Consider the following 27,727-nt stretch of genomic DNA (forward strand, 5'->3'; position numbering starts at 1 on the left):
ACTTTGTGTATCAGTGAACTTCCAGATTTATTGTTTCTCAAGGTAAACCCTGACTTCAGTTTCACCTTGGTCAATATTTACACCTCAAATCAATAAATATTGATGCTCTCTTCCACAGACGTCAATATCTGCTTAAAATATATATATGGCCAAAATAATCAGTAAAAGCAAATCAAAGTCATTAATAAACATTGCATCATAAGTGAGGTCTGTCCTCCAAAAATAAGGGATACTTTATTATCTGTGCCTATGAGAAATAACAGAATTGTTTTCCCCTAATATTTTATTATTATTTTAAAGATGACATGTAGTATATTTGATTGAGTTGGAGCTACTTAATATGGCAAAAGATAGAGGCATTCACTTAATTACTGTACAAACACTGATCCTCCAGTTTGGCTGAGCTATAATCAGTACATGATTAGAGGGCAGGAGAATCTAATCCTGTGGCCATCCTACTTCCAATCCACTTCCTAGCATGTTAGAGCAGCCTGTAGGCTGCTCTGTCTTGCAGCATCTGCCAATAGCCCCCCAGAGGCAGCTACAGCAACTAGGGATCAGGTGGGTGCAGAAATATCCCACACACGACTCTTACTTCCTCAGGTATGCCTCCTGTGCCAGGGGCCAAGAGAAGGCAAGACAACTCTATGCTGCCCAAGGATTCTCCTGTGCAAGGGGAAATCATCCAGTGGCTGGTTAATCTGAGTTTATAGCCGCTTGACATTGCTATAGCAGCACAAAAACAACTAGAGCATACTAGTAAATCTAGCCCAGAGTCTGCAACAAGCTGTTTACTCATTAACAAACATTTATGCTTCCTGTCAGTGGCTTTGTGTGGTCCAGAGTGCAGAAATATTGTGTGAAGCAGACAAGGACAACCAACAGAAAGCTCCACATCCCCTCTGTGCCACAGAGCTATGCTCCAAGAGAGCTCCATGCATGATAACTTTGGAGGGAATATTGGAAAGGTGTGGGATTGTATTTGGGTTTAGGAGTGACTGATGGAAACCTAACTCTGTAGCTCCAATAGCTATGCAGGGAGCTAGCAGTGACATCAGAGTGACTCCTCAGTCAAGCATGCAGGGCAGGATTTCATCTCTTCCCCCAGCTGTTACAGGACCTCCTTTGCACAAAACCAAATTCCTTGAGCTTTGCACAAAACCAAATTCCTTGAGCTTTGCACAAGGAGGACAATTTGACCCCTAATAGCTAAAACACCAGGGCAAAACATTTATGTCTGTGCAGTCCCATTTCCTGCCATGGGGCTGCACAGTTCTAAATCAGACCAAAATTTGACTGGGAATGTTTTAGCAAAAAATGTATGGAAATCTCTCTCTCAGATTTCTTGAGTATGAATGTTTTTCTCTGGAAATAACATTTTGAAGTCAAGAGGAGGTTAGAGGTCCAAGCAATTCTATACTTTGCCTCTGATAGAACAGCTTTCCAATTGTCTCATCACAGGTGGATAATAGTTTACACTGAACTCGAATTCAACTGGTGAGGACGTATTCTATTTACATATGCAGTCAAATTAGTTTAAATTGCTCCAGACTTCAGCACTGTCGACGTTTGAGGAGGTAAGCAATAGCACTTTGTTGATTCATCATAATACTCTATTATTTAAATCAAAACATGATGCAGGATCTTCTTCTTTCATGTAACCACGTAATTAAGTTTATATGCTGTGTTGTGCACATTGCACTGGACTATGTGTGTTTCCAATACTGACTAATGTTGGTATGGGCTGTATTTAGAAGGATAATCAGGTTTATGACCCCAGATTCTTTCCTGTTTCTCAAGACAGCAGAACTGAACTCACTGTGCTTTATTCTTTGAATTATCAGCTTCTTCCCCACTTTACTAAAGTCTACACAGTCATGATACCCAGCTCATTCTCAACAGCATATAGCCTGACAACAAGGGGTATTGTTAAAGTTAAGTTTAAAAACTGTAATTATGTGTGCCTCTGTGAAATCCAAGAGATGGATCAGAGAGAGGTAAATGTCCCAGAGCCATTTCTCCATCTTGGCTCCTCACTTGAATCATAGTACAGGGAACCACATCTTCTGTCACATCTTTCATCCCCTTTCTGAATAATAAGATATCTCTTCTAGTTACAGTCAGGGGATTCCCCCACTCCCTTTCAAACAGCACTATTTTGGGTTTCCTTTATTCATCCCAAACTCAATTCTGTTCAAACTGGACTAGACTGAAGACAGCACATCTTTGAATAGACATCTATTGTATTCGTATTTTTCCTACCAATTAACCTACCAATTAAAATTCCCTTTAAAATTAAACCTTACACATATGCCACTTTAAACTGCCTTATAGTGCGTTGCCTATTGCATCTGCAAATCCTGCTCTGTATAGGGCTCTGAATGCGTCTTTCCCCCTTTCTTACAATTTAGAAGCTATTTCAAACTAAAATAATTACAATAGAAAATTGCTTTAGAATACACACACACCCACACACACACAATTTTCTGAGCAAAAGTTTAAAATATTGTTTTTTTAAATTTGGGAGTTTTGAACTTTTTCCCTTCAGCAGTGACAAAACTCTCTAGCTACTTACAATGCAAAGTTGAGCCTCTGGGCAGGAAAAGACTTGAGACAAAAGATCTAACTGTTACCATGAGAACATATGAATGACCATATTGGTCAGACCAATGGTCCATCTAGCCTAATATACTGTCTTCTGAGAGTGGCCAATGCCAGATGCTTCAGAGGGAATGAACAGAACAAGGCAATTATCCATCCCCTGTTGTCCAATTGCTGCAGCTGGCAGTCAGAAGCTTAGGGACACCCGAGCATGGGGTTGTGTCCCTGACCATCTTGGCTAATAGCCAGTGATCAACCTATCGTCCATGACTTTATCTAATTCTTTTTTTGAATCCAGTTATAGTTTTGGCCTTCACAATATCCCCTGGCAACGAGTTCCACGGGTTGACTGTGCATTGTGTGAAGTACTTCCTTTTGTTTGTTTCAAACCCTATGCCTACTTATTTCATTGGGTGACCCCTGGTTCTTATGATGTGAAGGGGCAACTAACCCTTCCTTATTCACTTTCTCTACTCCATTCATGATTGTATAGACTTCTATCATATCCCCCTTCATTCAGCTCTTTCCAAGCTGAATAGTCCCACTCTTTTTAATCTCTCATCATGCCACTCTCATTCTTGCTATTGCTCTAAGCAGCAGTAGCGGAAAAAAACAACCTGAATTTTAAAAGCACATACATTTAAAATGAACTGAAAGATAGCCCTAGCCCTTCCCTATTCCCACCTGAGGTCTATACAAAAAATAAATAAACATAAAAGGGAAGGTGGAAAACCCATCCTTTTCTCTTCACCCTGAAAAGCAAAACTTTACAGAAGTCCAATCAGGCAATAGGAGTTGTAGAAACTCTAAACCTAGGGGACAGCACTTCTTCCATTCTCATTAAGAGAGATGTACACATTAAATGGTCCCCTGCTACTCACTCTGACTCAGTGAGAGCTGATTATCACACAGTGCCTCATATATATATAAACCCAGATATTGAGCAGGAAAGAAAAGTGAAAATTGTCCTTTGGAATTTGAGTTTAGGGCCCTCAGCAATAGAGGGTCTTCTATAGCAACAGGGAAAGCATAGAATGGGATGACAGCACTGTGTGGAATCTGGTGACATCATTGTGGTGGTCTGGAAAGGACTGGCTCTTTGATTTGTGTTTGGAAGCATTTTGTGGAGCAGCAAAGTGGATGTCTAAAGTTGCAATAAGGAAGCTGCATTTCTTTTTTCTTGTATTAACTTAGCGGTCAGGTTATAGGTTTATTTCCTCTTACAACAACTTTTGGAACAGAGAATACATCATATTACATAGAATCTTGGAGCTTTTGAAGTAAAATGTACTTCGGTGGTGGAATTTTAAAAGGTAACAAGATAAACTATTTTCTTCCACTATAGTTATGCATGATATAGAGAGGGGGTCCTGTTATATAACCAAGATCTAAACACACTTGAGCACTATGGAAATTCTGATCAGGATCTGACCTTTACATTTCGGCCCTCTCTCTACAATACAGAATCCCCACATCTAAATCCTCAAGAAATTTGGCAAAATTTGAAACTTGGACTGGGTCCAAAGCTTTGCAACTAGGGACGATGTTTAACACAATGTAAGTGTTTTTATGTCAACAAAGATATTACTCTACATTAAGTTATCCTCAGTGCAGATACATTATTATGGGCTTTGAGCTGTGTATTCATAAAAACAGTCTGAAAATATAATTTCAGGCTTTTGTGGGAAACTGGCTGCACATCCAAAATTTTATTAAGCAAGAAATCAATGATCCTGTGTCACTTTGCCAAATGACAACTAAGCTGAGGTTATAATAATTGGTATAAACAATAAAGATTCAGAGCTATATTCTTGCATTCTAAGTCACAGTGAGGAGTAACTTACTCCATAAGTAGTCCCACTGAATCAATGGAAGTTAAGCACATTCTTAAAACTAAGCATGTGCTTAAATGTTTTGCTATTTTGGGATAGATTTAAGCATGTGCTTTCCTAAATCAGAGCCACAGTGAAGGGAGAGGACAGAAACCCAGATTTTAAAGTGACATTTCTTTTACATTCTGCAGTGGTGTGCTAAACACTGTTGCAGTGGAGAACTCAAGCTTGGGGGCTTGTCTTTAGAATCCTCATTTCCAAAACAAACATAAAGCAATTATGGGTGAAATCCTGGCTCCAGTGAAGTGAATGGCAAAACTCCAATGACTTCAGTAGAGCCAGGATTTCATCCTGTGGGTATATTTCCCCATGATTTAATGCCCCCTCTCATGTTTGTATTGTTTCAAAAACGTGGATAGCTGCTATTCCTTTGAATATCTCCCAGGCCTGCCTGACAGGTCTGTTCATGGTGACATCAAGGATGAGCTGTGGGGCTGTATATTTACCTCCCCTACAATGCTTAAGGAGGTAAAGGCACATTGCCAAGATATACAGCTCTGCCTGGCTGACATCATAATTAGACCTGTCAGTCATTCAGAGAAAGCCCAGCTCTGTATCTTTAGTGGAGTCCTCCCTTCCAGCCACCTGACATTTCTAGCAACTGCCTAATGATATTTAAATAATAAATAAATACATAAGTGAATAATATTTAGTTCTTATTTAACACTTTCTTATTTTCAAAATGCAGTAAAACCACTAACTAATTAATCTGACTGATTAATCACTTGATTGCTATGGAAGATAATTGGGTTTTGCAGAGCTACAGGCTTCCTTCTGATGAGGGGGTTGGTTTAAGGGGGCATGTAGAATAACTGCTGTGACAATATTTTGTTTATTTAGGGCTACTTAGCTTCTAGCAAGGCTTCAACAGGCCAGCTACTGCAGAGCCAATTTGCTGGCAAACAGAGCTGTTAAAAGAAAGAATTGCTTTAAATTTCAGTTTTAAGAGCATCTGGGAGCAATAAAACATCTAATTTTAATTTATTTTCATGGGGAAAACTGCAAAGCATAAAGTAATGAGAGTACTAAATTATTGTTTATTTGCGACAGCTTAAAGATTTAAAGGCCATTCCCAAGAAATATTTTAAAATTCCTGTACAATTATGCAGTTTTACTGTAACAGCACTTGTCACTGGATGAGCAAAAGTGTTTTTGAAAGGGAAGGAGCTACTGATTTTGTTTGTTAAGGGCTCTAAAAAGTAGCAGCTGATCTGGAGGTTTTATGTTTAAATGTGCCAGATTTCATTGCAAAGGACTGTACAGCTCCTGAGATATAAGATGAAAATGATGAGTCTGTACTATGCCCAAGAGCCAGCCAAAGAGTAGATAAAGTGTCTACCAATGAGTAGTACTCCTATATATTATTTAAGTAGTTATAATAAAATATGGTTTAATATATTGTTGAAACCTTTTCCCAAGTATGTCCATTGGTATGAGTCATTGCAGTACTGAATCTTTTTTTCAAAATCAATCACGATATAAGTCTTAGCCATTTTACTTGTCTGTGGTTCAACTAAGGAGACGTACAACAATAAAATGAAGACATTTAATATTACAATAAAAGATACAGATGATTAAAAAAAATCACAAACACTGTAATCTCATTCGGTATAGATTTTATTCCAGTCAATTAAGTAATTGATCAAAGATAATAAAATATAAAAGCTCACTGCTGGAAGACTGATTTTTATAATCTGCCATTTGCAATTGAAACCAAACAAGTCAAATTTCATATTACACCAAAAGGGGGCATATCCTGCATGTATAGAGGGGCCCTCCTACAGCAAAGTCAATGTGGGGCAAGATCCACTAGGACATAGGGTGCAAGGGACTTAGGATACCCGTGTTCAGCTCCTGACTCTGACACAGATTTCCTGTGTGAGTTTACTCAAGTCACTGGGTCTCTCTAGGCCTCAATCCCCTGTCTGTAAAATTGAGATAATGATATTGCCTTTCTCCTGCTCTCTCTCTGTCTTGTCTGTTTAGATTGTAAATTCTTTGGGACAGGGATTGTCTCTTGTGTGTACAATGACTAGCGCAATGGGCTAGAGGACCTATTGAGATCCCTTCCAGTCCTACACATCTATGATTCTTATAAAGGCTCTCTGCCCCGTGAGGAATTTCACCCTTGGCAGCCAAGGAAAACAAATGTTTACATTTTAAAATTAAGTTTACAAGAGATACATTAGCCAAGGATAGATAGGGGCTTAAGAAAGTTTTGTGGTTATCAATGCAACAAGATCTGTCAATGGAAACTTGCCCAGTCTGAAGAAGTGGGTATTCACCCACGAAAGCTCATGCTCCAATACGTCTGTTAGTCTATAAGGTGCCACAGGATTTCTTTGCTGCTTTTACAGATCCAGACTAACACGGCTACCCCTTTGATACTTGCCCAGTCTGAAGTTCCTTTCTCATCTCTCTATTGATCTTTTTTGGAAACTGTGCTGGGTCCTGGTTTTAGATAAAATGAGCACTCACACCAAGCAGACTTGTCTTTGCTATTCACAGCTTTCTCCAATCAACCCAGAACCCTTTCTGGACCAGAACAGAAGCTAAATAGTTACAAATCATTCTCTATTAAGAAATTTATGACCACGAACTGGTAAACATCTGTGTCCCCCTGAGGGTCACAAAGCACTGTAACTCCTGCAGTCCTCCTTTACTCACGTTGCTTGACAAGGAAGTGTGGGCTGAGGCAGGACTGCACGATTCGTATTTTTCATTCATTATTTTCCAAGCTGCTTCCGCCTTAAGCCTTGCTCGGTTTTCCCTTAGGCCAGATCCTGACTCGGGGCAACGTGAATGCATAAGGCACACGGGAGCCTTTGCACACGATAGCCAATATTGGTAATAGAGAGATTATAACGGTGGGGAGGAGAACTTGGGGGGCGGGGGGACAGTTCTGCTGCTGTTTATTCTCGGTAGGAGACACAACCCCCAACAGGCGGGAACTCAGCCTCTTGCAGGAATAACAGCCGCGTAGTATGCCCGCGATAGCCGCCCCCTCCCCTCCCCCCGCGGAGCTAGCCATAGCAGCGCTGGGGAGAAGGGACTGCGGGGTCGGGAGGGGCTCGGCGCTGCAGCCCGTGGGAGCTCAGCCCCCGTCCTGGGGCGCGAGAGCCGGGCGCGCCGGGCTCCCCGAGCCGGGCGGAGGGCTCGCGCTGGGCGGTGCCAGGGGGCGGGGCGGGGCGCGGCCGCCGAGCGGGGCTGCCCTGGCACGCGCAGGTCCCCGCCACCTTAAATTGTGTGACGCCGGGTTGCCATGGCCACGGGTTTACGCTACAAGGGCTGACTCGGGAGAGGGGGGCGGTGGCTCATTTCAGCACCAGGCTGGCCGCGGACAGCAGCAGCGGCGGCGGCTCAGGCTCAGCGACTCTCCGCTTCTCCCCCTGCGGGCTCCGCTTCGGCGCTGGGGGGCCGGCGGGTCCCTGCCCCTGTGCGTGTCTCTCCCCCCCGGGCTCCCTTCGCGGCGCAGACTGAGCCAGCCCCGAGCGGCGCGGACGGGGCGGTGAGGGGCGCGCCTCCCTCGCCCGGAGACTGAGGGGAGGAAGGGGGAGAGAGGACGGAGCGAGAAGGGGGCGCAGCTTCCACCCCGGTGAGTCCCGGCTGCACGCCGCGTGCGTGTCGGTGCCGTAGGGCCCCTGAGCGCTGCGGGGACGCTGATCTCACAGGGTCCCGGTCACGGTGTGCTCGTGGGGTCCTTGGGTGCTGCGGGATCCTGAGCGCTCTATAGGCTCTCTCTGGCGCTATAGGGTCCCTGAGTGCTAAAGGATCCTGAGCTCTATACGCTCTCTGGTGCTATAGGGTCCCTGGATGCTAAGGGATCCTGAGCTCTATAGGCTCTCTCTGGCGCTATAGGGTCCCTGAGTGCTAAAGGATCCTGAGCTCTATACGCTCTCTGGTGCTATAGGGTCCCTGGATGCTAAGGGATCCTGAGCTCTATAGGCTCCCTCTGGCGCTATAGGGTCCCTGAGTGCTAAAGGATCCTGAGCTCTATACGCTCTCTGGTGCTATAGGGTCCCTGGATGCTAAGGGATCCTGAGCTCTATAGGCTCCCTCTGGCGCTATAGGGTCCCTGAGTGCTAAAGGATCCTGAGCTCTATACGCTCTCTGGTGCTATAGGGTCCCTGGATGCTAAGGGATCCTGAGCTCTATAGGCTCCCTCTGGCGCTATAGGGTCCCTGAGTGCTAAAGGATCCTGAGCTCTATACGCTCTCTGGTGCTATAGGGTCCCTGGGTGTTAAGGGATCCTGAGCTCTATACGCTCTCTCTGGTGCTATAGCGTCCCTGGGAGCTCTAGGATCTCTGGGTGCTAAGAGATACTGAGCTCTATAGGCTCCCTATGGTGCACTAGGCTTCCTGGCTGCTGTAGGGCCCCTTTACCTTTGATGTTATAGGTTCCCTTGCACCTGGCATTCCCGAGTCGTACTTTGTGCTACAGGTGCCTTCTGGGGCCATAGGGACCCTTGGGCTGTTACTTCTATTGCAAGAGTGGGCGGGGTTGTGGGCAGATCGCACGCAGGACAGCAGAGCGGTTCTTCTTGCCGGCTGCAGCTCACCCCAGCCCCTGCCTGCACAAGCTGGAGACATAGTCTGCACCGCTGGTTTGGGTTCATTGCTCTTTACTCTCCATTTTGGGGGTAAGGGAGGGTTAGAAATAGGGATCGATGGGGAGCCCACTGGTTTATTTGGAGTGAAGCACTAAGTGAAATTTCTTCCCTCACTCCCCCCCCCCCCAATATAAACTGTTCTGTAGCTCTAATTGTTCAATAACTTCACTGCACCAAGGAAGTATGTTTCCTCCGTGCTCTGTATTGTAGTGATGTATATTATCATTTGCTTAAATATTACAACAGGCTATTCGCTTTGGTCTCTGCTTTCATGACCATTGTGTAACTTCTCTCCTAATCCTCCTGTACTAAGGATTTCACAAATAAATCACTGGTTAAAATGATTTTCCTCACTGGAAAGCAAGGGATCTATTGATCTGTTGATTTTTTTTTATAATCATAACCAATTGAAGCTGGCACCTGGCATAAACAATAGGAGACCGGCAGATAGAAATTTAGGAAATGATACCCCCTTTGGATAGGAGTGTGCAAACATCCTCCCAGATATTTACACTGTATTTAGATCTTACCTGGTCATGGTGGGTACAGTCTCCTGGTTTTGGTTTTTAATTGAAAACTAGATCCATCTGCTTGCCCGGAGGAATCATCACTTCCCCAGAACTCATTCATCTGTAATCTAGTGTTGGTCCCAGGATAGGAGAGAGAGACAAGGTGGGTGAGGTAATATCTTTGATTGGAACAACTTCAGTTAGTTTAAGAGACAAAAGCTACTTGTGAAGAGCTCTGTGGAGTTCCAAAACTTATCCATTCTACTAACAGAAGTTGGTGTAATCAAAGATATTACCTCACCCACCTTGTCTATCTATTATCTCAGTGCCTCTAAATAGGAATAGAATACTAGTTGAGTTCATAGTAACATTTAAGAACTCAGACTTAAAAATAATCCTGTAGTAGATGTGAATTTAACTGATAAATTAGCTTATAAATTATGAACCAGATTCAGATCTCAGTTACATTGGTGTAAAATCCAGAGTAACTACATGACTTTGGGGTCTAGTGTTTGTCACTAGAGCAGATTAAATAATACAAAAAGTGAATTATGAATATTTTTCTGAATGAATGTGGCAGATTTGTTCTGCTATAATTTGTTGGGATTTATCATTCACTGCACATTAGTAGTGGCTTATTTCTGGACATTTGGATGAATACCAAAAGTTTTATGAATTTTGGCATAAATGATAATTTCCCCCCAAAAATCCTACTGGATGTGTGATGTTCACTATTCATTATCCATCCAACTAGGAAGCAGAAATCATATCATGTGACTTAAGTGATAAATCACACAGCACAAATAAATTGCAAATAGTTTAAATAGCAACCAATGTTGTTATTAATTATTTAGCATTTATGATGTGTTAAGCCATTTCAGAAAGGGACAGTCCCTACCCCAAGGAGCTCAGGGTCTGTCGTTGGACAGAGACAATGGGTTGCAATTTGTTTACAGAAACTATTTGGTGATGACTTCCAAATAAGGAATGCATTTGCAGAAATCAAGATTGGCTCACAAACAACCTGTGATGAGAAAAAAAAGGGGGCTATAGATTTGTTACATAATTTCTTCTAAAAAAAAAAATGAACTGGGACTCCTTATCTCCTTCTGCCCAGCCCTGCCAATACATCTCTTTATGGTACATTTGTAACTCTTAAAACTAAACATGCTTATTATTCCATCATAAGGAAGATGGTTTATTAAACAGGCATATGCTTTGTATTCTGTGCTTTATTCCAAAGAACAGGTTTTTCAGGACTGATTAAAAAAACACAATGTAGTTGTCAGTAGTGACATGGATCACTGTTAACTCAGAAAATGAATGTGAAATCAAAGTGAATTGATGGTGCAGACTCCCTGACTAAGATTTAAACTATGCGTTCTTGAACTTTAGAGCCATATTGTGATTTGGGCTACATGCCACACAGATGGGTAAGAACCCCACCTCTTACACTCTTGCATCGCTGTCCAAACTATGCACCTAGCTAGCACACAGAAGTTAGGGCCTGATACAAAGCCCATTGAAGTCACTGGGAGTCTTTCCATTGAATTCAGGGCATTTTGAACTAAACCAAGCCAAGCCTTAAGTGGATGCTGAGCAGTATGGAGGGATGAATGGATGGAGCCTGGGCAACACTTTCCCACAATTTTCTGACCAGCACAGCTGAAACAGCATGAGTGATGGTGGGGGAGTTCTGTAATTTCCTGTTGGTCTATATCAGCATCAAATTACTAACCCTTGACACAGAGACGGAATTGTGTCTCAAAGGGGTGCCTTTGAGGCATGAAGCCTCACAGGTGCAGCTTACACACCATCCTTGCTCTGGTCTGGGTCTAAAGGCAATTTTTTTCTGGGCATTGTGTTTTGTTGCCTCATAGTGGCATAAATTATATAGTGTTATATTATATATTGTATGAAGAGCAATTATTCAAATGATACAAATGAAAGTAATGTAATGACTGTCCTCATGGGCAGAGGAATGAACCTAGAACGTCCAAAGCTAAAAGTAGGACTACTACTTTAGTTAAGAAGGAACTCCTATAGTTAGTACCTAGTGTAGACTCAGGTCCACTATTGACCAACCATTAGAGTGGGACAAGTAACATACCAAGTAGTGTTACAGACTTCAAAAATGGAGCAAATCACATGATTAATTATATTAAAGTTACATTAAAGTTTACTTATTTGTGTGTAAGGTAAGCAGGATTTGTACCAATATATTCAAAAGATATTAAAATTCTAGTTCCTACACACAACAACAGTGACACTCAGTATTTTCTGTGCTTACTTTCCTCCTTCAGCTGTGTTCTGGGGGCAAATTCTGCCCTCAGTTACACTGGTGTAAATCCAGAATAGCTCTGTTGGTTTCAAAGACATTACTTCAGATTTTCAGTAGGGCAGAAAGATGGTCATATTCTGCTCTCAGCTATACTCATGGAACTCCTTTGAAATAAGTGAAGTTGCCTGGATGTAGCAATAGAATGAATTTGAGCCCATAGGTTTTTCAGTCCTTGGGCATAATGGGGTGATGTAGAGTGAAAGTTATCAATAGACCCGTTGTGTAATACCCTGCCACCCTCACTCATGCTGAGTACTACTTTATTCTGCGGATCCCACTGAATCCATTGGGACTACTTGTGGAGAGAAGCAATAGTCAGCATGTGTAAAGGTGACATGATCTGTTGTATGTCCAGTGTTGATTAAGAGTTTGCCATTTAAATATATTGCATATGGAAACCAAACAGTTCATCATCTACAACTTCTACGGAAAACATGAATTTCAAGCATGTTATCACAATACATTATAAAGAAAACAAAAAAGAAAGAGGATCTGTTCTTACTCAGAATAAAACTCCTGTACAAGTGTTGCCTGTATTGGGAATGTACAATTTGGCTAACGGTAAATGAAAGGCAGTATATAAGGAAAACAAAAACAAAACACACTCTCTCATTTGATTTGCTTTATCTTTCTGTGTGTGGAACTCCCATTGACTTCGGTAGGAGTTCTGCATATGGGATTTGCTGCTGCTCCCATTGAAGTCAATGATATACCTTCCATTGGATTAATGGTGCAGGATCAAGCCCATGGAGCCTTTATAGAATTTGGAACCAAATATTGGGCCAAATTTGGCTCTTACACCCTGGGCAAACTAAATGTATGCATGGTTCTGTGGTGTTGAACCTAGGGGACAGCAAAATTTGTCGCATTATGGTAAAATGTTTGGTCATGAACACATTTGGGCCAAATTCTGCTCTTAGGACCCATGTAATCCCACTGATTTCCAAGGAGCAGCATGGGTGTTAGAACAGAGTTTGTCCCCCGTCTCGCTGTGTCTATTATTTTTTCTCATGTTTCATATATTTTACTCAGTATTTAATCTGACTCCTTTCCATTAACCAGAATGGGTTTGTAACTACACAAAGGTCTATTACAAGCATCAGTGCAGGGATAGGAGACAAAAATTCAGGGACCTTTCAAGAAAAAACAGGTTTATTTACATCAGTTATCACAGGATATCAGCAGTTTAATCACAGCCCACTGATCTACAAAACTAGAATGTAGCATATAAAATATCTGTAAAACTAGCATTTATAAATATTGAATATCAATAAATAGAATTCCACTGATAAAATAGAATTTAGTAGTATTATTGTTGCTTTTATTCGAAGTATTTATCTGGCAGCAGACACGGTTTCTTCTTTTGAATATCAACAAAAGGCTGTGATTTTTCTATATAATACTACAGAGCCCCAGAAAAGGTGTGTGTTATCAGCTAACATTGTCACTCTTTTTCTACATTGTTCTCTTTCTCTACATCTGTACCTGGCATACAGGGCCTGGCTTTTGGACATCTAAATGCCATGGTGATTCCTCTTTTTACAAATTTGGGTGATAGTGTTATTCAAGCTATCTTAGAAGTTGATGTCGTCAACTGCATGGCATTCAACATCCATTGTTGATGGCAGCATGAAACCGATGAACACACACATCTGTGCTAGGCTTCACACTTTTCCTTGGTTCATCAGTTTTACTGTCTTTCAGCAGTGTGGCAATAACGTCATCAGTGACATTTCATCCTTCTTTCAGCATGGAAAAATAGCATTACTATGATCTTGTGGTTGCGGCATTGTTCCTTCTTCCTGATGTGATTTGAGTTAAATGATGCAGTTTACTTTATTATATAATTGTAGAAAAACCTTGTTCTATTTCTGAATGAGACTTATTTAATTATAAAAGAGCTATGTTATGTGAAGTGCTGTAGGGGAACCCCAAGTCTTACTGATGCAAAATTAAGAATAAACTCTTGTAGAGCAGGTACTTAAATTAGTAAAATATTTCATGTATTAGCTCCATTTCAAAAATGTAGCTTATAAAGTAAATGTAGCATTAAAAGGAAAGTCCAGTATTACATTTTGTAGTCATGGAATAGTGTTTGTAATTTGGAAAATATAAACATGAATTCATAATTTATTAGTAGCTCTAGTAATTATGTATGAATTATATATAAATATATATATGTAATTATAGTATTATATAAAAAATCCAAAACAATTGAAGGCAAATTCACCCACGAACAGGAAACTAATTTTATGTGTAATCAGTTATGCAAGATGTACCCTGTTGTAGGTACCAGGACTACATTATTCTAGGGCTCTGAAATTATCTTCAAAAATACTTAAATTAAAAGCTTGTTACAGCAGTAATGGCCACATTAAAAAAGCTCTGTTTAATAAAGATATGTTGATGTCCCACTGTGGTCTGAAGTGGTCTTACTTTAGCATTCAGATGCTTTTCTTATATAGTTAAATAGCATCAACAGTTTGTAAAATAATTTTTATCACTAGGAGAAATCATCACAATGTGAACAGATATTTTAAAAGTGAATAAAATAAGTTTCTGCTTATCAGACACAACAGTTGTTGTTATGCTTTTGTACAGCAGTGGTTTTGTTGTTGCAATAATGATAATGAACTAACTTTTGAAAAAACTACGTCTTTCATCACAAAGGATCGCAGAATGCTTAATAAACTGATACACAGACTATACATACAGTATACACAGGGATTATTTCTTCTGTCATGAAATGCAGCTAATTCTGGGGTGGATTTTAGAATAGGAAGTGAAGAGAAATTAGATAGGCAGAATGCACCTGCCTAAATTAGAATTTAGACAGAACAACATATTTAACACAACTAGGAGATCCTTATGGACCCCAAGTGGCTGTGTCCTTAGTTTTACATCTCCTACAAAGCCCCTTGGCTTTGTACCCTCCTCCCTCCTTTGTCTTCAGTAGTCCAAATTTGATAACATTTAGGGCACTCTGCAAAGCTCACGTTTCCCCCCGCCCCTCAATCACTTGAAAAGGAGAGATAATTATGAGGATGGTTAATAGATGGAAAAGGAGGATTGTTTCAGTCTGTAACTTGCCTGCTTTTGCTGGAGGTTAGTCATATTGATGGGCATTTTTGGTACGTGAATTTTAAGTTGAGTCATGGTGCTAGAGAGAAAGGATAGGTTTTATTTTGTATTAATCTAAAGAAATAAATACAATTGTTGCACGTAGAAACTGGGATACAGAAAGATAAAGGCCAGAATTTTTGAAACAGGCCACTGATTTTGAATGCCTCAATTTCTAGGTACTCAGTTTGAGACAGAAGGAATGAACAGCTATGACTCCAGCTGAAGTTAATAGGAGCTGCAGGTGCTTAACAGTTCTAAAAATCAGTGCCTCAGTGTCTCAAAGTGGATATCCAGGCATAGAGAATAAGCAGTTTAACAAACTGACTGCATGTGACCTGCCCCGCAGTGAGTCAGTTGTAGATCAGGGAACAGAACACTAGAAATCCAATCCCATGTTTTACGTTCTGGGCCATTCTCATTGTCACTATGTTCTATCCATCATTATGTATACATGAGTTTGGAATTAGGTCTAAAATGCATCTGTCTCTACTTCATCATAATCACAGCCCACATTTTGTATTCAAGAATCAAAAGTGTTCTTTTTGAGATAACAAAACCGAACTTTGCCTATGGCAGCTTTTGAATATTTATTCATTTTGAAAAATATTGGGAACAATCTGAGTGTAGAATAATGAAGGGATACACTATCTTTCTCTGCAGCATATGAATCAGCAATAGGCCACTACTGAGATTAATATCCAAAGAACAGTTTATGCATTTAGCTGCAGATGTTGCTTTTATGAGCATACTACAGAATAAGAAATTTTGTATGTTTCATAGCAAAACTCTGTCCTTCCTTGTGAATATTCCCTAAATGCCACAATAGCAACCCCTAAGTTCTAGTGCAATATCAGTTCTATCATCATGAAATATCCATCATCTCTCATCCCCGCACAAACACACATCCATACCTCACTGTTGAAAATACTCATTGATGTGAAATTTCTCCATTTATTTTTTACAGTGATTATTTTTGAGGATGGGTATTTTGCTATGCTCTCCAGTTGGCCTGACCGAATCTGCTCTCTCAAAGTTGGCAGGGAAAGGAGGTTCTGAGCAGGACTCCTGGACAATGTTTCCCAAGGATAGCGAGAGCTTGTAACCAGCAGTTCATCTCCTAGGCTCCCTGGGCCTCAGCTGCTGTGTTGTTCTGCAGCTGCCAGCGTACACTTCTGCCTCCTTTCACTCTCTGCCTGCAAACTGGATTCCTGCTCTGGCTCCTTTTCTGTGCTGCCAGGCTCCGTGGAATAATGCAGAGAGCGTGCACTTTAATTAGCTGACCATTGTCAAGAGCTGGAGAGCAAAAGGTAGCTGCAGACAGATCCAGGGTAAGGAGGCAGAAAACAAAATGTCAGGCTCCTGACTGCAGCTAACTGGCATACTCTGCAGCCAAAATCTGAGTTCTGTGGCATCTTTTTGAAATTTGGCATCTAATTGAAATTAATAAGGCAGCTCACACCTCACAGAGCGATTATTTTGGGCTCTGTGCAAACTCAGGTAGACATCGCTGCCTCAGTTTACACTCAGTTCATGTTTCCAAGGTTCTCTCTGCAATCATAAAGATTAGAAACAAATATTTTTTAAATAAAAGCGGAGATTGTGGCGCATACTTTGGTGGCAAGAAATACATTTTGTGGTTGAAGGATCACAGAATCCCTAGAGCCTTTCTTGTGATGGATTGTGGGTCCTTGCTGTTTCTTAGAGTTTATACACATTGGGGCATATATAGCTGGAATAACTGAATGTTGGAGGAAAGATTAAAAATGAGCAGATTGTCTGTTTCTTGAAATAAGCTCTTTGGGGGCATGGACCATCGTTTTGTTCTGTGTACTCACACCACCTAGGACACTAAGGTCTTGGTCTGTGACTAGTGCTCCTAAGTGCTGCAGTAATACAAATGTTACATAATAATAAATGACTAATGCATATAAAAGGGATTTTTGTGATCACACTTATCTAGTGTTAATAAAAATTCCTTATAATTTATGTAGAGCTGGTCATAAGTCCATGCAACACACTCAGTTGCATGGAGTTCCCACTTCTGCCATTTATGCTTGTCTTAAATGAATTGGTTGCTGCCTGGCTTGCCAAGGGAATGAGAGCCCTCTGTGATTTACAGACATCTTTGGAAAATGTGCAAGACTTGCTCTGCATTTGTGAAAGGAAAATATTTAATTTTGCTGGGGTTGTTATTGGTTCTAATTCTTCGCTTGTATAATTCCACAGTGTCTCTGTTAATTTGCTTATAAGTAATAATTCTTTAATCCCTTGGAGAAATAGTAAAATATTAATGCCTTGCAAGTTACTGCCTGAGTAAATACACTGGCAGAGGCTTAAGAATGACCTGAAGCTCAAATTCTTTCTAAGTACTGCTCTGTTTTCCCATTCATAGCTCTTACCTTATCATTTATGACTTAAAAGGCTATTGTCATGATTGCAGCACTGTCAAGCTATAATGCATGATTTATTATGTACAGCAGGTGACTAGTAGTTAACATTTAATCTCAAAAAGACTGTTATTGTTTGTTTTTTCCTGCAGCTTTCCCTGGGTGGTTCATGTTTTTATTGGTGACAAGATGACGATTCATATTTTTACCAAAGGACCCAGTGAGTCATCTTATTAACTCTACTGAAGTACATGATTGGCAACATTCCTACCACAGTGTAAGTCTCTATTTGTTTCCATTCTCCTGGAAACATGGTTCCATAATTTAGTGAGACTGTAGTATGCATTGAAGAGTAAAAGTATTTTTCTTTACATAATGTAGTAAGTGTCATTATAAGTTAATAGAAACGATCATAGACAAAAGTAGATGTAATGTTGTGCATTCTACCTTAGTTTTTAACTTAGTAGTAGATGTTACATTGCAAGAGAAAGTTGTGCTATAAGCCACATTATTTATCAGGAGTCATAGATTTTGGTGTACCTTGCATGCTATGTAGGGAAGAAGATAAATGAAAAAACGACTATACTACATGAAAGGGATTACTTAGGTATAATGGCATACAATATCTAACCTGAAAGTGGATCCACATGCAGCTAAAAAGGCTGCTCTGAGACATGATAGAAAGATTCAGGGGGGAAAAGAAATAATCTGTGTGAAACCAGCAACATGAATTGCAAGTTAGTGCTGCATGCACAAAGCAAGCTCCTCATTACTCATTTGTTAACCCCTCCTGCCAACCACCAGTTCAGCCCTTTGGACTGCATTTTGTACGATTTTGTTCACCTTATGCTGTGGGATTCCCTTTCCCAAATCCACAGCTTTGTGCCAGGGTATATTATCACTGCTCCTATGATTCACAGTTCTGCAAACTGATGTACTTGGGCACGTGCATGTGTGCATGACAGTGCTGCTTTTCCAATAGCTTTGATCTGGTTGGGAGAAAGATGAGGCACATTTTATTTGGTTATGCTCCTGCTTCTCTTTTGAATACTCACTTGTTCTATCCTTGAAGGTGATATGCTGCAGTACAGCCTGAAGTGCTTGGTTCCTGTTCAGGTTTACTTGCAGTGCCATGCAACCTTTTCTCACAGGGAAAGAGCAGGTGGCCTTGAGTTACTATTGGTTATTTCAGAGTAACTAGATGGTAACTGTACTGATTTATTGCAACTCGTGCATAATCTCAGAACAACAGGGCAAATAATCTCCTCACTGCATCCACTAACATTAGTTTACTGGAAAAGATCTTGAAAACTAAGATTAAATTGGGGCCGATCAGAAGATTTCCCTACTTGGAGTACCTCATCTCCACTACTGCTTAAACTTTGCTCATGCACACTTGTGCTGTGAATAGAAATGCATACTTGCCAATGCTGGCTGTAGTTCCTGAAGTCAACGCAGTTTACTTCAAGAAAGGGTCCTACCTAATGGAGAAACGTGTCTTTTAATTAGCTATACAGATAACCAGTGTATAGTGAACCAAAACACAGAACTAGAACAAAACCACAATATTATAGAATAGAGCAAGGCTAATTAATGAAGCTGATGAGACATTTTAATGTAATCTCTGACAGGTCTCACTGTGACTTGTGTCAAGTACAGACAAAAAGTAAAGATAAATGGAGCATCAAAATATTCAATGTGCTTGTTTGTATACTTAGTGTTGATAAAAGCTATCAGATCAGAATAGAGCAAGTATATCTTTATAAAAATTTGTTCTGTTTGAAAATGTTAGCATATTATAAACCTCCTGAAAACAGGGCCGGCTTTAGGCCAATTCCACCAATTCCCCCGAATCGGGCCCCGCGCCTAAGAGGGCCCCGCGCCCAGTGGCAGGGCTGCCGGGGTGGGGGCAAGTGGCCGAGAATCCCTTCCCTGGCTAGAGGCTCCTTTTTAATTTTTACTCACCTGGCAGTGCTCCGGGTCTTCGGCGGCACTTCAGCGGCGGGTCCTTCACTCGCTCTGGGTCTTCGGCAGCACTTCGGCAGCAGGTCCTTCACTGCCACCAAAGACCCGGAGCGAGTGAAGGACAAACCGCCGAAGACTACGAGTGCTGCCCAGTGAGAACAAGCCCCACATGTTTTTTTACATTTTTTTTTTTAAGTCATCCCTGCCGGGGCCCCTTCAAAACTGTTCGAATTGGGCCCCGCACTTCCTAAAGCCGGCTCTGCCTGAAAATACTTTGAAACAGTAAGATAGAGCATATAAAAAGAGGATGTTAAAAAGTTTATAGTCAAAACATGACCGAAATCGGAAGAGAATGTCCTCCAGATCTTAACTATCTAGATTTCTTTGGAAGTTTATGAAGTAGACACCGCTTGTCAGCAAGGTTTTCTTTTTCCAGATATAAAATCCCATACCTATTTTTTTGGTGGAACTTGCCTGTACCTGAAGACTACATAGTGCACAGAGTTGGTGAACTAACCATTTGCCACTGTAGAACTATATTTAAATTCTGTAACAGGAGCCTGATTCAAAGCTCATTGAAATCAATGGAAGTTTATCCATTCACGTCAATGGACTTTAGATCAGGCCTTTCATATACACTTAGTGGAAATGTGTTTGAAGGTCTCATACTCACCCCTGTAAATATTTTTTCCACAGCACAAACCATTTACCACTTGGCATGATTTATGCTGTCTACTCAAAGATAGCCCAGAACATGAATAATCAGGGAGGTAATTTGTTACATTGTAAGAAGTTCAATATGTGGTATAACTTTAACATATCCTGTCCACCTATGCTTTGCTGCTCTAGCAAGTACATTTAAAAGAAAACCCTGAAAACCAGTTCTTCTCTCATTTATCTGATAATGAGAAGTTCAGGAATCTGTGTCCACTGCAGTGTCTAATAACCTGCTGCAGGATGAGGGAATTCTGCTTCAGCAGATAAGGCTGGATATGATATCCTCTCTAGGTCCCTTCCAGCCCTACATTTCTATGATATTATAACATCATAAATCCCATAAAAATGCAGGAGTTACAAGAAGAGGCACAAATGAACTCTAAGAAATCTCACTAGGAAATTATTTTTAACGAGTTGTAGTATCAGTTACTTGGGAGAAAAATTAAACCTCTCAAAAACAAATATTCAAAGACTACTCTATTCTTTCACTGTAATGCTTCTAGTCAGCATGTAGCCCTCCATTGTTCACCTAGAGTTTTTAAAAGGGGAATATATTGAATGTAAAACATATGAGATACTTTCACATTCAGAAAATTTTTGCAAAGTTACATTCTTTGTCATGGTGCAGGAAGGCATAGCTAGAGATGTAGGACTGTGGAAATCTGATGGCTAAGTATCTCTCTTCCCTCAAAGTTACAAACTGGGTAAAAAATATTATTAGAATTGGAAATTTTCATCCATGACAGTATTTCACAAGACCTTTTATATTCCTCCACTGAAATAAGATTTTCTATCTAAAATATTTCCCATGGGAATGTAAGAAATTATGGTGTCATCCAATTTAAATCCAGCCCAGGGTACTGGGATTTGAGAAGGATTGTGGAGGGAGGATCAGAGTTTTCATTATAACAGATTTTAGTAAATCTTATAAATGTGCAATGATAGCCACATAGGGAATGAATAGGCAATTTCTTTAGTTTTCATGTTGAATACTGTCTACCCTAAACTCATACAGGTGTACAATGTTTATCTACATAGGAGGTAAGACAAGATGATCAGAATGATCCCTTCTGGCCTTGGCATCTACGAATCTATATATGTCACACTAAAATAAGGGGAAGTTCGGGCTGTGTGAGGACTATGGGATTGAGTCTAACACATGAAAAAGTCTTTTCAGCAGCAGTTTAAGAAAAACAAACAAAATACTAACCTATTTAGGCCCTGATTCAGCAAGGTATTTAAGCAAATGCTTAAAACATCAAACATATGACTAGTTCCATTGATTTAAGTAGGACTGATCACATATTTAAAGTTATGTATGTGCTTAAATAGCTTGCTGAATTGGGGCCCCTTACAAGCAATATTAAAAATAAATATAAAATGGTTTAGCAACCACCCAAAACTGTCCATAAGTTCACAAGTTACCTGGATTTTTTTCAAATATATAGAGTGTATATAACTGAAGAGCGAAGGGAAGAAAATATACATCAGTATACAAGTGCTGTCACTGTGGATTAGAAAATAAAATGAAGCCCGGAAATGTTACAATAACATCATTACAATTTGCTGATACTTTGTTTTGCCAAAAGAAAATGGGAGGATTTTCCTTATCACTTGAGGAGCTTATCTCTTGACCCATCAGTGATGTGCTTATTCAATTATCAGACATCCTCAATAAAGGTACTGCTTCCCAGCTAGTCAAACAGCTCATATTTAATATGCACCCACATGATGAGCTTCAAATAACCAGTCCATTTTTTAAAGTCAGTCAAGTCCTTTTCCTCACCTTAAATGGAATTTAAGAAACAAAGTTCTCTAAGCAAAAGTGCTATGTGCTTTCTTCTATAAGGACCTAATCAGGCAAACATTTACACACATGCTTAACTTTAAATATGTGCGTAGCCCCACTGAAGTCAATGGGATTACTCACTGCTTACATGTAAGTTAAGTTTTCCTCTTTGGGGGAAGGTTTGGAGGTTAATTGTTACCCACAGAACATTGGCAGTTGCAGGGCCGGCGCTTCCACTAGGCGACCCTAGGCGATTGCCTAGGACGGCAGGATTTGGGGGGGCAGCATTTTGCCGTCCTCAGTAGAAATTCGGTGGCGGGGGGGGGTCCTTCCCCTCCGGGTCTTCGGCGGAAATTCGGCGGTGGGTCCTTCACTCACTCTGGGACCCGCCACCGAAGTGCCCCGAAGATGCGGAGCGGAAGGATCCCCGCCGCCGAATGCTCAGAGGAGGAGCGCTGCTACCCAGGGCGGCAAAAATCCTGGCACCACTCCTGGGCAGCCGTTATACCTGGATGAGCTGGAATACTGTATGTTAAAAAAAATTAATATGTTGTTCTTACCAGTATAATGGTAAAACATTCTTTTTCTTTTACAAAATCTTTATAGTTATGCTTTAAAGTCTTCCTGTCTGTTATTTAATAGTGACCTTTTGGTTCTAAGTCTCCAACAATTTAATGTATCAACTTAATAAAATATCCATGTTACAATGAACTCCTACTAATCCAAAAGTCATTGTAATGAAGGAATTCGATATTTTACTTTTAGAAGAAATTCGATTAATTACACTGCCGCCAAGAAACACCAATTTTGTTTACATACAGTGCTCAGGTATGTTGTAAGGGTTGTCTTCCTTATCCTTCTATTGTGTTATAGTAATGTGTTTTGAAAGTAGTCACATTAAACTCATTTATTACTGTTTATAATTATAAACAGCAGACATAATTTAAGGAACAAATTTCAAAATATGAATATCTTCAGTTCAACATAAACCTCTACAAGCTAATCATTCACAAAACCAAGGGCAGTGTATTCTAAAAACAACACTTCAACTACTTGTGCAATATAGGAGTAAAAATTATATAGCATGTACAGGAAAATACAATAGCTTCCATTAACTAAAGCCAATTTTTAGCACTTATCTAAACCTATGTCCATAAAATGTCCGAGCAACAAGCTCTCACATGGTGGGTGCTCACTCCTGAATATTTGGATAGTCTCAGGAGTGAGCATATTAACTAAAGATTGCATCCTCTCTTGGGCTGTGCAGGAGGGTCCAACCATTTTCATAATCACTCTTTCCATCACCCAGTGAGTCAGAGCAAACACAGCCTCACAATGCAGCGTCAAACTCAACACTCTGAGTCAGGGCAACCAAACATTGAGTTTAATTGAAAAGTTATCAACAAATCACAGTATCAATCCATGAGTTATGATGGGACTTATGGAAGAGTGATGAAAAATGGTATGACCTTTAAGGGAGAAGCTTGATAGCATTTCAGCAATAAAACTCCTTCACTAAGTACGTATTTGGTGGTTAACTGCTGCAGAGGAGTTGAGGAGGGTTAGGCAGGCAACGGGGGAATCATCACAAAATGGCATTCGTTATTTATTTAGTAATGGAGTAATAGATTCTGGGGGGAAAGGTTAGAAATGTGGAGAGTATTTTCCACTCAATAATAATAATAATATTTAGGTTAGTAATTGGTAATGTTAAGATAGTGCCTCTCTCCTTACATATTGGAGGTCTAACACTCAACTGTGAATTTTCTTCACTTTGTAGTTTCTTGAATGCAGTTCTTCACTACTTATGTAATTACTATAATTACATCTAATTATCTAATTGTATAACTGTGTTTAATTACGTTTGTAGTGTACATACTTATAATCTCAAAATGAGAGTATTTAATTACATAAAACTCATTATGAAACTTCATGAAAATAATGTTGTGGACATGTTCAGTTAGCAATATCTTAAGCATAATATTTTGTTTTGTTTTTTTTTTCAACTTTTTCTAATTATAATCCTAAACCAATTAATCCACACACTGGTCTAACTGCCTGCTTATCTTAATATAATGATATAAAAGCAAAAAATAAAATTAAGTTTGCTAAAGCCATGATTTCACCCAGTGCCTTTTATACTGATTTCCAGTCACAAATATTGTAGAGTGAGGTGAGAGGCTTCCAGAAAGGTTCTACTTAATGGAACCCAAACCTCAATGCAAACCAGAGGTGGGTTCATTATCTGCGAACCAGAACTTGCAAGGTCTGCACAGTACTGCCAGACAGTTAATTAGATAGGTCAGATCGACTTGCCCAGAGATTCTATGAGAACAATTTTACAGGGTCCTCAGCATCTAGCTCTTAAACCATAATGAAAGAAATGAAAAAATATGAGATGCTGTGCACCCCTGCATTTAGAAGCCTCCAGCGACAAATGCATTAGAAATACTGAGGTAGATACATGAAGGTCAATATTTTGCATTATTTCTGTTTTTGTTAAATAATTCATTTCAGTAGTTCCATGTGTGTAACAACCATTGAAAACAAATAGATGCTTTTCATTCAGGACTACAGAACTGAACTTGCCCATTTAATTCTGGAGGTTGAAAACTATACTGAATTTAATTGTAACAACCAGGAAGCTCAGATCGTTAATCTGTGAGTGGTTTTGCACTGAATCATATACTGTTTCCTAAATTTACTTCAGAGTATTTTAGTCACTGGACTAAACGCTAATGTAATGTTATTTGATAGGGTTAAACCTTGAGAAAATCCAAATTCAACTATGGCCAATGAAAATGCAATGGTTTAGTCAGACATCCAACTCATGATATAGCTCAATGTAAAATGTATTACTTTCTCACTGTGCCTAACAGTGCCTTCTACAGGTAGGATGTGTGTTTGTCATGGCATATTTCAGGCTTTTGTATGTTTGAGTGGAACCTAATGTTTCCCTCTTAATATTTGTGTTGTTTTTTCCTAGTTAACCAACTAACTTCACAATGACTGAGGATTTAGATCACAGATTCAGTAGTCTCACTTGGGATCAGATAAAAATACTGGATCAAGTATTAACTGAGGTAATACCCATTCATGGAAGAGGAAATTTTCCAACACTGGAAGTAAAGCCAAAGGATATCATTCATGTTGTAAAGGAGCAGCTTATTGAGAAGCAAATCACTGTTAGAGACATCCGCCTGAATGGTTCAACAGCTAGTCACATCCTTGTGAAACAGAATGGAACTAGCTACAAAGACCTGGACATCATTTTTGGTGTTGAATTACCAAGTGAACAAGAATTTCAGGTTGTTAAGGAGGCAGTGCTGAATTGCCTACTGGACTTTTTACCAAAATGTGTCAATAAAGAAAAGATCACTGCTCAGACTATGAAAGATGCATATGTGCAAAAGATGGTCAAAGTCTCCACTGATCACGACCGCTGGAGCCTCATCTCATTGTCAAACAACAGTGGAAAGAATGTAGAACTAAAATTTGTAAACTCACTCAGACGACAGTTTGAATTTAGCGTTGACTCCTTTCAAATAATACTGGACTCCATGTTAAATGTTTACAGTGATACAGAATGTGAATTGACAGAAGACTTACATCCCACCATTATTGCAGAGAGCATGTATGGAGACTTCAATGAGGCAATGGACCATTTAAAATACAAACTTATTTCCACAAGGAACCCTGAAGAAATCAGAGGTGGAGGCCTTCTGAAATACAGCAACCTTCTGGTTCGTGACTTTAAGCCAGCAGATGAGGCTGAAATTAAATCTTTAGAACGTTATATGTGTTCCAGATTCTTCATTGATTTTCCTGATGTCGCTGAGCAGCAAAGGAAAATTGAGTCATATTTGCGCAACCATTTCATTGGGGAAGAAAAGAGCAAGTATGACTACCTGATGACTCTGCGCGGAGTTGTAAATGAGAGCACAGTCTGTCTCATGGGACATGAACGACGACAAACTCTGAACATGATTACAATTCTCGCTTTAAAAGTACTTGGAGAACAAAACATCATCCCAAATGCAGCCAACGTAACATGCTACTATCAGCCCGCTCCATATATCAGTGACAGGAACTTCAACAATTACTATGTTGCTCATGGACAGCCACCTGTCATCTACCAGCCATATCCATTTCATATACAAATGCAAAGTGGAATGGTTTAGTAAAAGTTAGCCTCCTCACTGCCCACCCGCTACCCCAGTTGTCCAAAATAAAGGCCTCATTACAGCAAGTGTTACATCACTCAATTTCATTTTTTGTGCAGATTGCCAATGGTCTTTGATCAGTCAGGGCTGAAAACATCAGTAAGCACATCATGAAATATTTTATGTTTATGTAAAATCACTGGCCATTATTCAACAAGTCCATGATGACCGTCATATGTTCTTAAAGCAGACATACTCTGTGACTGAGCTTTCCATCCTTTTTGGCCAAAAAGAGAAAGATATGAACAATTCTAATTGTACAAAGGGCCATACACAGTTGTTCTAGGTTCTAAACCATTCATTATAATAGTGCAGCTGGAAAAAATATGCCACTAAGATACTTGAAGTTGTTCAGTAGAAACACCTGATTTAAAGATGATAGATTTAGAAAACATTGATATTATGGATACACTGAACCTACGGGGCCAAATTTGTTCCTCAGTTTCACTCATATAACTCTGCTAAAAAGTCCATTTTGCAATGCAGACTGTAAAATCATTTTTGGAATGTGCATTGATTGACTGAAATTATGAAATACCCTCATAGGTTAAGCGTTTCACTATGGACTCCATCCTGCAAAATGTCAAACACTTGTCACCATTCATTAAGGACATTAGCAGTTGAGGTCATTCACCAGAGTGCTCATCATCTTGCAGGATCAATCCATATTGGGGCCCTATCCTGTATTTCTTGTGCACCCATTGATTTCAGTAGGAAATTTGAGTGTGCATGGAATGCAGCATTGGGCCCTGAGTCTGAACTACTGATACTGAAGATTGTATAAGCAGGTGATTTAATTATTCTGCACAATTATTTATGAAAAGTATATTAAAAGTATGAGGGAGAAAGTGAACATTCAGCATGTGAAAACTTTCTTTCTATACATATTTGATACTGACCAGGGGGGAAAAAGTAAGCTAAAAGGTAGAGCATATGGTAATAATGAAAACAAACAAACAAACAAAACCCCACCAGAACAGTACTGTGTCATTTTGAAGTGATTTTAAAAAAATGTTCTTAGTTGCATTTGATATGACATTTTATACTAGAAATGTCCTGTATACATTTAGATGTGTGTGCACATATACTAATAGCAAATTAAAATCTTGCTCATGATCAGGAAATAAAACATTAGTTGCAAGTTTTTTTGTGTGTGTTTACCAAAGATAAGTTTTTAAACATGTCACTTAAGTGCCTCCTAGTGCCAATTGTTCCATGAAAGCTGTAATGCATTCTAGAATTGGTCATGCTGGATATATGGAAAGCTGAAACATATGCTGTTGGAACTCTAATGTATCCTGTACTTTCAAGGGTCTGATCCTGCACCAGTGAGGTAAATGGGAGTTTTGCCATTCACTTCATTGTGCGCAGGATTGGGGCCAATTAACCTGATCCTGTTCCCAGTGAAACCAACTGAGTTTTGCCAATGACTCAAGTGGAAGCAGGAGCAGGGACTGAAAAAAAAAAATCACTAATGACAAAAACATTTAGAGTGGATACTGTTACAAAGTTAAAGCTGTTAGTCAACATCAGGTTCTCTTATTTCTGATGCTTCATATGTCACTCTGCC

General features: G+C 39.9%; 1 protein-coding gene across 2 annotated transcripts; it reads left to right on the forward strand.

Annotated features, from left to right (window-relative positions):
- Positions 1–1,502: 1,502 nt before the first annotated feature.
- On the forward strand, positions 1,503–27,393 carry TENT5D (terminal nucleotidyltransferase 5D). Of its 2 annotated transcripts, none has more exons than XM_054040266.1 (3): positions 1,503–1,577; positions 17,616–17,740; positions 24,921–27,393. In XM_054040266.1, exon 3 carries the CDS (start codon positions 24,940–24,942, stop codon positions 26,113–26,115), a length of 1,176 nt encoding a protein of 391 aa, XP_053896241.1. In that variant the 5' UTR covers positions 1,503–1,577; positions 17,616–17,740; positions 24,921–24,939; the 3' UTR covers positions 26,116–27,393. The 2 variants fall into 2 exon arrangements, with proteins under 2 accessions (XP_053896241.1, XP_053896240.1); XM_054040265.1 differs by lacking the exon at positions 1,503–1,577 and adding an exon at positions 8,019–8,088.
- The last annotated feature ends 334 nt before the right edge of the window (positions 27,394–27,727 follow it).

This window comes from Malaclemys terrapin, chromosome 9, assembly GCF_027887155.1.
Source record: "Malaclemys terrapin pileata isolate rMalTer1 chromosome 9, rMalTer1.hap1, whole genome shotgun sequence".
Taxonomy (NCBI): domain Eukaryota; kingdom Metazoa; phylum Chordata; order Testudines; family Emydidae; genus Malaclemys; species Malaclemys terrapin.

Excerpts from the sequence above, each read along its gene's own strand:
- TENT5D (XM_054040266.1), top strand. The coding sequence starts at position 24,940 with ATGACTGAGGATTTAGATCACAGATTCAGTAGTCTCACTTGGGATCAG.